The sequence below is a fragment of the Haliotis rufescens genome, unplaced genomic scaffold, assembly GCF_023055435.1.
Source record: "Haliotis rufescens isolate VD_foot unplaced genomic scaffold, xgHalRufe1.0.p SCAF_71, whole genome shotgun sequence".
Classification (NCBI taxonomy): Eukaryota; Metazoa; Mollusca; class Gastropoda; order Lepetellida; family Haliotidae; genus Haliotis; species Haliotis rufescens.
Genome location: NW_025964363.1, coordinates 418,445 through 428,773, shown reverse-complemented (window position 1 = coordinate 428,773; position 10,329 = coordinate 418,445). Strand labels below are relative to the sequence as shown.

General features: G+C 37.5%; 1 protein-coding gene across 1 annotated transcript in view; it reads left to right on the top strand.

Moving 5' to 3' along the window:
• The first annotated feature begins 1,710 nt into the window (after positions 1-1,710).
• LOC124111540 (synaptophysin-like) overlaps positions 1,711-10,329 on the top strand; it is a 134,516-nt gene continuing 125,897 nt past the window's right edge. Inside the window, exon 1 of the mRNA XM_046471281.2 lies at positions 1,711-1,759. Coding sequence (XP_046327237.2) covers positions 1,742-1,759 — 18 coding nt within the window. The 5' untranslated portion in view covers positions 1,711-1,741. The remainder of the gene's footprint in view (positions 1,760-10,329) is intronic.

Genomic DNA, 10,329 nt, shown 5'->3' with positions numbered 1-10,329 from the left:
GTGTATTAACGCTTACACACATCTCAGGATGACGTCAATTGATCGAGATTGGTAGCTGTAGGTAACGAGTAAAAAATGAATTACTTATACATATGACAATTTCTTAACTGAACTCAGTTTGTCTCTACTCAAACTGACTAAAATATGGTTCCTGTGGAGGCTTATACTTACAATAAAATTTGTTATTGCACTAAATGATGAACACAATGGGTTCCGGAGGAGTAGATCAACTACGGGTCATATTCACGCTGTTTGTTCTTTTATTGAAACTAGAAAATGTATTAAAAGACACTTTTTCTGCTTATATTGACTTTCATAAAGCGTATGATAGCATTAACAGAGGTTGTGCTGTGGGAGAAATTATGTAACATTGGTGTGAAAGGGAAAATGCTTCTAGCACTTCAATCTTTATATGATAATGTGAAATGCAGTGTACGTATAATTGGTATGCTTACACCCTGGTTTAATGTTAATCGGGTTAAAAACAAGGATGTTTACTCTCGCCAATTCTGTGTAATTTTTTTATTAATGATTTGCTTGACAAGCTAACTGAAACTGGTATTGGTATTTGTGTTGATGATGTAACTATTGCAGCCTTAGCATATGCTGATGATCTTATTTTACTTGCAGAATCGGCAGATGATTTGAATCGTCTATCACATGTTATGAATACTCGGTGTGTTGATAATAGTAACCTTATTAATAATGACAAGTCCACGATTGTACACTTTAGAAATGTAAGCGTTCCAAGAACAACAGCTTTTTTAAATATTGGTAACTCTGTTTTAGACATTGTTGATTGTTATAATTATCCAGGCCTACTGCTCACGGAACATCTTGACAACAATGCTATGGCAAAAGCAGCAGCTAAATCGGCTAACAGAGCATTAGGCCTTCTTATATGTAAATATATGGCAATCGGAGGTGTGCAATCCACTACTTATTCCACATTGTATGCTACGATGGTTTGGCCAGGATTGAGTTATGGGGCATCTATCTGGGGTCATTTCTACTGTAAATGCCGTTCACCATCGTGCTTTGAGATTTTTCTTAGGGTTGCTCATGGAGATATGGGATGGATCCCTCCGATAGTTAATCACATCATGTGTTTCTAAACACAATGCGAATTTATTTGTATTAACGTGCTTTTCAGTCACGATTGATTTGAAAAGAAACACTTTTTCTGCAAAAGAGAAGTTTTAAAGATAAATACAACCTAAAATAGGAGGGGGATATGCAATAGATATCCATTTTCGTATTTCTCTACAATAAGATACAAACAATAATATTTCACACCATCGAAAAAAACTAAAGAGTTTAAAAATATTCGCAACCAATGAAAACAATTGAACAATTTGAACGAACTAGCCCAACAGCAACACGTAGAATTTATAATGGCCAGTGAGAATTAATGACATAATTGTCCCACATTAATGTATTCGTTTGGTGGTCAGTAGTCAAATATTAACGTTAGAAAAGTGCTTCATATTTGTTCATATAAATAACATGATAGAAATGAAACGTACTTTACTTTAAGTAAATTGTCATTATGGTTTGATGTCCAAAGCTTATGTCGTAGGCTGTGACAGAAACATATTATAAAAGTTTACGTGTTATCATAATAAATACGAATAGGATATTATATGTTAATCATTTTTTGTGTTAAAATCCTATTTCGTTTCAATAAACGTAACAGGAAATAGACGGCCTTCACCTATATCCGACCTGGAAGTGAAACAAGATGGAAGCAGTGGGACAGGTTCGTGCAAAACAAATATAGTATTTTAGCCGCTTTCAGTTTTTAATAAGTGCTAATTAATGGATAGTAAGTTAATGACCTTTCAAAGTATACAATGGGATTACTTTGTATAACTGTCCACGAATAGTAAGATATATCTCAGTATTTGGTGAATGGAGAATTCCACGTCTAATAATGAAATGACACTTGAGAATGAGTCATTATTATATTTTACCATTGCTAATGTTATGGAATATATCCGCAATTTATTACTAGATAAAACACGGTGAACGGGACACAATATTCAACCGAAACACTGCAATGTCATGCTTATACTGAACATGTCAGTGTAAAGAGTCCAGCTGATTATGGTCTGTGATCTCCTGTGGAGCCAACCCGGACGCAAATGTTAGGCATTCGGTTTAGGATGAGAGGATGTCAAAATGATGAAGTTACTGTCCTTTGTCTGGTTATATGTAAAAAAACAACCTGCCCATTACTGCGGTTGCAAGAACGTTTATGACCACCATAAACCATGTATACCAAATTTGACTTAATCATGGATGCATCACTTGTTCTCTTATCGTTGGTTCCCTATACTCACAGGAAAACATAGTTTTGTTATGGACAGAAATTTGAGGCCCCCCTGTTGATTTTCTAGCAAGGAGGTCGGGAAAGATCAGGAAAATAATTTTTCAACATGTATCACTTTTGATGAGTACGGATGACGTAACAAAATCTTATTTCAACAGCGATCTATGGAATCTGTCTCTATGCCCATTTTCAAGCAAGTACAACTGTTGATTGAAAATGAGTCGATAAAGTTTCTGGTTGTTAGGAAGGTTTGTCTGCTTGTGTAAACAAACAGAGACCCTATACCGAGGGACAGGCCTCAGAAGTAGATTATCATTGACAATTACTCCCGTGCTCATGAGAGTAATACAATGGGACATCCTACTGCTTTTTCCTGGCAACAGTCAAGATGCACGACACATGCTCAGATCCTCTTATCTGAGGACTTCCTCTCGAGTGCACACTGATATTTCGAGTATGAGGCTAAGCGCAGTCAAAAACTAGATGGTACTGCCTAGGGGAACAAACAGTCGATTGATGACAAAGTTGGGGTATGAAAATGTGAAAATTGCAATAAAACATCTCTAGACATGATGATTTACAATTTCAATTATATTTCCAGTTCTGCAAGGCATTGTTTTCTATGCAGAGATTAAGATTACTGTGTGTATTTGTCTCGTATACTAAGCCGGAAATATCAACTCACTCATGATTATGCTTACTGCAGTAGTGCTTTTAAACTGAACAAGGATAACAATATTTCTGGTTCTCAATTTTGAACAAGGTAAAGATGGATATTGTAAGGGACCTTAATATAAGTATACATTTATAAATAAATTATGTAATGTGCTATAAAGAACATTATGAAACAAGCTACATCTGATAATTTCCTAACACACCTTGTGTGTTGGTTTATTTTCAGTAAGAGGAGTGGGTGGGCCGGTTGTCTAGGGTGCAGTGCAGAGTTACAGGACTTAGTCATACCAGGATCCTTTGATATTGGGTTTAAATCCCAGATTTTCCATGATAATGATTCTTGGTTTGTCAACACGATATCTGTACCACAATAAGCTGAATTGGATTGGCATGACTGACATAATGTTCAATAGCGTTAATCCAAACCTCATACTCATGCACACACGTTTGAGCAAATAATCAATATTGCTACATGTATACATCGGCTGGGTGACTTGGTCGGTGGAATGTCATCATACCACACGCACAAGAACATACACATGCACAATAACACACACACGCACAAGAACACACATGCATGCACAAGAACACGCACATGCACATGCACAAGAACACACACACACACACACGCAGAACACACACATGCACAAGAACACACACATGCACACACAAGAACACACATGCATGCACAAGAACATGCACATGCAGAAGAATACACTCACGCAGAAGAACACAAACATGCACAAGAACACACACATGCACAAGAACACGCACATGCAGAAGAACACACACACACGCAGAAGAACACACACATGCAGAAGAACTCTGTAACTTCCGCAATTTGGTTTCAGGGCTTGATTTAGCTATAAAAACATGCCCAAGTGCAACCTTGTCGTCTTAGTTACACTAGTTTTTGCGTCTTTGTGACGTTTGTCATATTTGTTTAAATGTTTCAGTGGAAGTTGATAAATATCCTTACAAAGTAAGGTTCTTGATATTCTAAAATTTTGGTTGGCGCCTTCTCTTCTTAAAGCATGTAAAGTGTTAAATCATTAGGCGCCCTTCTGTACCTTCTGTTTTGGGTCCATGTAGCCATTTGTAACTCTCCATTCCATATCAATAACAGAAGCATCCATATGGCGTCAGTCTCCTTATAATGTTAGTGGGTATTTTTTAAAGAAACATTCAAAAGTCAAACCCAATCTTTACTATTCAACAAAACATTGCTTTGGGAAACATTTTTTAAAAACCCTCAAGGTTTGAGCAATGAGGGTCCAGCCCAACATTAGCGTGACATCATCGTGACGGTTGAAGTCCAATGAATAAATATTAGTAAAACCTCAGGCCACTGAAAACCAAATGATATCCAAAACGTTTTCTGCTGCATGAGGAATGTCACAGACAATTGAATTTTAAGCCATGACATATCACACCGAGCCAATTATGCATGGATCGTGAGATAGGGTAGATCTACACTATCCTTGACATGAGTCTGAATAATAATGCCAGGAGACAATAGCATGCCATCAACTACATCCATGCCATAAAAGTGCCACTTAACCTGTCATGGTTTATAAGATGGTTACCATGGTAACTGATTAATGGCACATGAAATAATGAAGTCCATGTGATGAAACTACGTTTGTCGGGCCAATATCCAGTGTGTCAATATTGAACTTGATGCCGGTCTGACACAATGCCATGGGAACTATGCTAGAGCGATGTATTGATTCACCCACAAAACATGTGTCTACGTCATGGCCGATCAGTGTTGTCATTCCTTGTTACTACAGAGCTGCTCTGACAATCTCATATAGATTGTAATGGTGTCCCATGTTAAAAGCTGTCACCAGCATGCTTGGCACTGGTGGGCAGAATTACAGGGATCAATAATTTGTCCTGTTTATTGTGTGAGTGTTTTGTAATCAGCTGAGTAGCATGTTAACATGTGTTAGAACATGTTCTTTGATAAGGAATGTGACATTGATGTGAGGCCAAGGGGGAACCTGTCATCTCCTGATTCTGTCAGATCCAGTAAACAGGATAGCCTGAGTCATATGAATTACATAGTAAAGTGGATGCTTAATATTTTAGCCCCCATGATAATCCAGATTAGAATTGGTCTTCAGCTCAACTCATGCTTGTCTTAAGAGGTGACTAATGGGATCTGGTGGTCGGACTCGCTGACTTGGTTGATGCATGTCATTGTACCCCAATTGTGTGGGTCAATGCTCATGATATCAATCACTGGATTGTGTGGTCCATACTGTAATAATTACAGACTGCTGTCCTACAGTTTGGATACTGCTGTGTATGGCGTTAAACAACAAACAAACAAACTTTTACAATGCATACTCACCTATTGAAATATGTTCCAGAGCTTCAAATAACTTTTTGAGTAATTGAGTTTTTACTCTAGGTTTTCTATTTTAATTGGGTTTTTACGTTTTTTCATAGGGTAACCAAAATGTTTTCATTCATCTATTCATCACTCTATTGGGTTTTTCCCAAAATGAATACCGGTAAACATTTTAAGATTTAAAAAAAAAGGAAGTAATGGTTTAGATGTATGTATGTACTACATATATATCTAAATATATAGGCTTGACTCAGAAAGTTAATTAGCTCGTAATTGTGTTTTGGAAATTAGCTCCTTTGTACGCATGCTGAAAAAGCTTCATTGGGTATTTGTGCATGCTGTTTGTATACATTTGAGTTTTTCATTTAATGCATGCGTTTCTTGAAAGTAATTGGGTTTTGAATATTTTTGGGGGGTATTTTACACAAATACAGAGCTTGTCTGTAGCTCTGTGTTCCATGTCTGTACACAGGTACGAAAGAGTAGAACATTAGTTACATCATTCTAGACTGGATTGAGCTACTTCTAGCACTATGCAGTTCTAAAATCTTGATGTCCTTGCTGTTACCATGGTTATTCGGGAAGTCTTTTTCATTGCAGCATGCAATTAACCATCATGACTTAGGAATTAAGTGTACTTGAAATATACTTAAGGTACAAGATATACTACATCCTGTTTGACTCTGATTGTTTCTAGGTTTGTCAGCACCACACCCGTACTCGTAAGTTTCACCGAAGTGGTAAACGTCTGAGACCTGCATCACTTCAGGTTTTCCTCCCACATTAAGCTGACACACTGTGATGTAACCATGGTAACTGGAATTCTGTTCAGACTGGCCTTGAACTAAACTAAACTCACTCACTCAAATAAGATAAAATCAAAGTGTTGTTTTCAAGAAACCTGAATGTCCCTGTTCTGACTGGTGAAGTCCCTCATGGTGATTTTTGAAAGCAAAATGCAAATTGGAATCAAAGGGACAGGACTTCGACCGTTCTGAAGCCTTGAAACCAATAACCATCAAGCTTGCTCTGCTCACCTTATTCCCTGACAGGTTGTTCTGCTCCACTGATGGTTCTAACGTGTCTAATGCAAGTCTTTCAGTACACTTTAAGTATTGTTTTGCACAATCATATGGATGTTGTAACAGGCGACTATGCTTGTCATAAGAGGGGACTAACGGGATTGGGTAGTCAGGCTCGCTGACTTGGTTGATGCATGTCATCGTTTCCCAATTGCGTGGATTGATGCTCATGATGTCAATCACTGGATTGTCAGGTCCAGACTCGATTATTTACAGACTGGCGTCATATAGCTGGAATATTGCTGAGAGAGGCTTTAAACAACAAAAAACAAAACAAACAAACAATCAAACACAATGAAAGTCATGGTTACCTAAATATGGAGACAGATGAAAAAACATGAATGGATTCTGTAAGATGTGTGAAGGGAACTCTGGGTAGGAGAGTGATTGGCTTCATACGACCAAGGCATATATATATTTTAATCTCAGCTTTGATAAACACTGTTGTCTTATTTAATCAAATTGGCAAAAAGTATTTTGTAACTCATCCGTCAGGAAAACACATGCTTTTTCTTCAACATTGCTGAAACCAGTTGTACGCTGTGCAGAGCTTGCATTGTCGGCTTCTATTGATTGGTTTGAGAATTGAATTGTTCATGTGATGTCGCACTCGGAAATTATTTTCATGCATGATTTAAAAACACACAGAACCGTCGACGTGATGTCCCTTTAAGTACATTTGAAATGATATCTTTGTGACTACATATATTACATGAAAATGGAAAAAAAGTACTTTAATTAAATATCACCAGGTGATGTCTCATTTGGAAATGTATTCATTAGGAAAATCTTTCATGGTCCATCTGTTACCACTCAGGCCCCTCATGTTACATTGATAATGGTTACAGCAGGGACAGTAACCATGGTAACAGGAAGGAAGTGTTTGGCTCAGTAATATTTTGTCATGCTTGATTCTACCAGTTTGTTGGAAGCACAGGATCTGATAAAGGGTGTATCATGACTCTCGTTTAGAATGAATAAAAGCTGTCCGAATTCTTTAAAATTAAACTGTCAAAATGTAACATAATGGACACGCTTTAAGAGTACTCATTGACTCAGTCACCTCCAAGCCTTTTTTAAAAAATAATCTGTATCTCAGCCCCGAAAGGACATTGGATAGCTAGGCAGCACAAAAGACGCTGAAAGAGAGGCATTATGGGTACAAAGGGAGGCTAAGTAAAACAATTTTAGTCTGGTAACAGGAGCAACCAAAAAATTGAATGGCAGAAAAATCGTTTTCCTTGTAATACTGTATATGACGGAAGATAAGCCGAATTTTGAGGTCCAGAAAAAAAGATTCTGTAGAAAGAGGTCGGCTTATGTATGGTAACACTTTCATCAAACTCTTTTTCTGTCGGTAAAAGAACTACATCGTCTCACTTCAGGTGAATGAACAACGCTATAACAATCTTAGTGAAAATGTGCAATTTGCTATTAAATATCACTAGACATGATGATTTACCATTTTGATTGTGTTTATTGTCATGCTAGGCATTGTTTTTTTTATGCAGGGATAAAGATTACCGTGTGTATTGTTTCAAGTGCTTCTTGGAAATGTTCCTAATGTGGGGAATCATAAGTAACAGATATAAACAGATGAACTAACATGTAAAACTTTCATTGACACTAGCAAATATGACGACACATTAGCAGTTTAATTAAGCATCAACTTCAGTTCTTATAAATAAATACAGTAGAACATGGATATAATGAACTACAAGGGACTGGAGAAATCAGTTCGTTATATACGTTTTCGCTCGGAAACATCCGCCATCTTAGCTAAAGCAAAACACAATACACATACACATTTTTACACGTTTCCTCCCGCATCTACCGGTGATTCAGTTATAAAGTACCCAATGATACAACTTCAAAGCAGCCAATTGTCAGGGACACCTGACGCTGAGTGAGATTTCTCAGTTCGCTATACACGTCACTAATTAGTGGTAGATGGGCCTTGTCGGTGATTAGATATCAGTTCGCTGTATCTGATAGTTCGCTGTAGAGAGTTTGTTATGTACGTACATTTAATATATGTATTATTGTATGAGGGGGCACAGGTGGCCTAGTCTTCTAAGGCCAAGCAATTTGCTGTGCAGAGTTGCGTCCCGTGGGAACGCCAGAAACCTATGATTGTGGGTTTGAATCCCGGTTCGCCCCGATTATGTTTCTAGGTCTGTCAGCACCGTATCTGTGCTCGTTGGTTTTTTGAGACCTGCATCACTCTAGGCTTTCCTCCCACATTAAGCTGACACGCCGCGATATAACTGGAATACTGTTAAAAGCGGGTTTAAACCCAACTCTCTCACTCTATTTATTGTATGATCAAATTATCTATGCTTTGCTATTGACCCAGGTGCGATGGCAACATTTCATTGGCAAGTTTGAATATCATTGATAACACATGAACTGTAGACAGATGAATAAAATGAAAAAGTGCTGATAATCTTTTTCTCCTCCACACATTCTTACATTGTTATTCACAACAATTTATTATAGAATTATCAAGTTATATGACTTTCTGTCAACTTTCCTTGCACTATAGTTCGATTCCCCATTTTTATGGCATCTTCCTAAGACATGGGAGTTAGCTGAGTATAAAACTCCAGTTTCCTCCCTTGTCAAACAAGGCTGGAATACCATGGACCAATCATAGCGCCACCTGTGGCTATTAAGACTTATGCCCCTTCTATGTCCCTCCTATTGACCAATCAAATTTCACCTCTCATATCACTTGCATTTGCTTCAAACAAAATGGAACTCGTGAAGATCCAGGCTGGAATGTGTCTTCATATAAAGCTATGCTTGTCATAAGAGGCGACTAATGGGATCGGGTGGTCAGGGTCACTGACTCGGTTGATGCATGTCATCGTGTCCAAATTGCGTGGATCGATGCTCATGATGTCAATCACTGGATTGTCAGGTTCAGACTTGATGATTTACAGACTGCTGTCATATAGCCGGAATATTGCTGAGTGTGGCGTTAAACAACGCAGTGTCCAACCCAGAATTTAAAATCAAGGGGGGACTTGTCCCACCATCATGTAGAAAATAAGAGGGATTTTGAAAAAGTAGGGGGGAATAACTGCTTTCTTCAAAAATGTCTTATTTTGTATTATGTACTGGAACATCATCATATAAAAGTGTAACAGATCAGAATAAAGAACTGAAATGAATAACAATGCTTTGTGATTTTTTCTATCAGTAGTAATTACAGTGACTGTGGTTTCATCATTGTCTTTTTTAGAACATCTATTTTGATTAAAAAAGTCTGTAATTTTTTTGGGGGGGCGCGACATTTTCACTATTCAAAAGATCGTCTGCAATGACAGTCGGCTAATCATATTGTGTGATTTCAGAAACGAAACTAAAACGAACTAAAATACTCAAAAATATTTTCAGAACTTTTCAAGATAGAATATTTATATTCTTTTAACATCTTGTCAAAGGTTTTTGATTACTAAACAACAAAATACAACATAATTTTGATCAAAGTTTTGATACGCTTTCTACTAAAGTAAATTAAATTTCGTTTCCTATGCAAATCCTGTCGATAATTTATTCAGCAACCCAAGGGACATAACTTGTGTTTGAACTTCCTTATTATCGATCGGTCTTCCGACAGTTGTTTACAATGTTTGCTGTGAACTGTCTTTCTTCGTTAATTGAATAAAGATTTAGTGAGTATTGAATCTAAAGGTAGGGATAAACAGCTGATAAAGTAAGTGACTGTACAAGAAATTACTGTGCGCGACAGATCGCGCTTTGAGTTTTTTAGGAGGGGCGATTTGATTTTTTTTAGCGTGAATCGCGCAATCGCGCGGTCTGGGTTGGACACTGCAACGAACAAACAAACATCACCAATATGGTGGAGCCCAGTC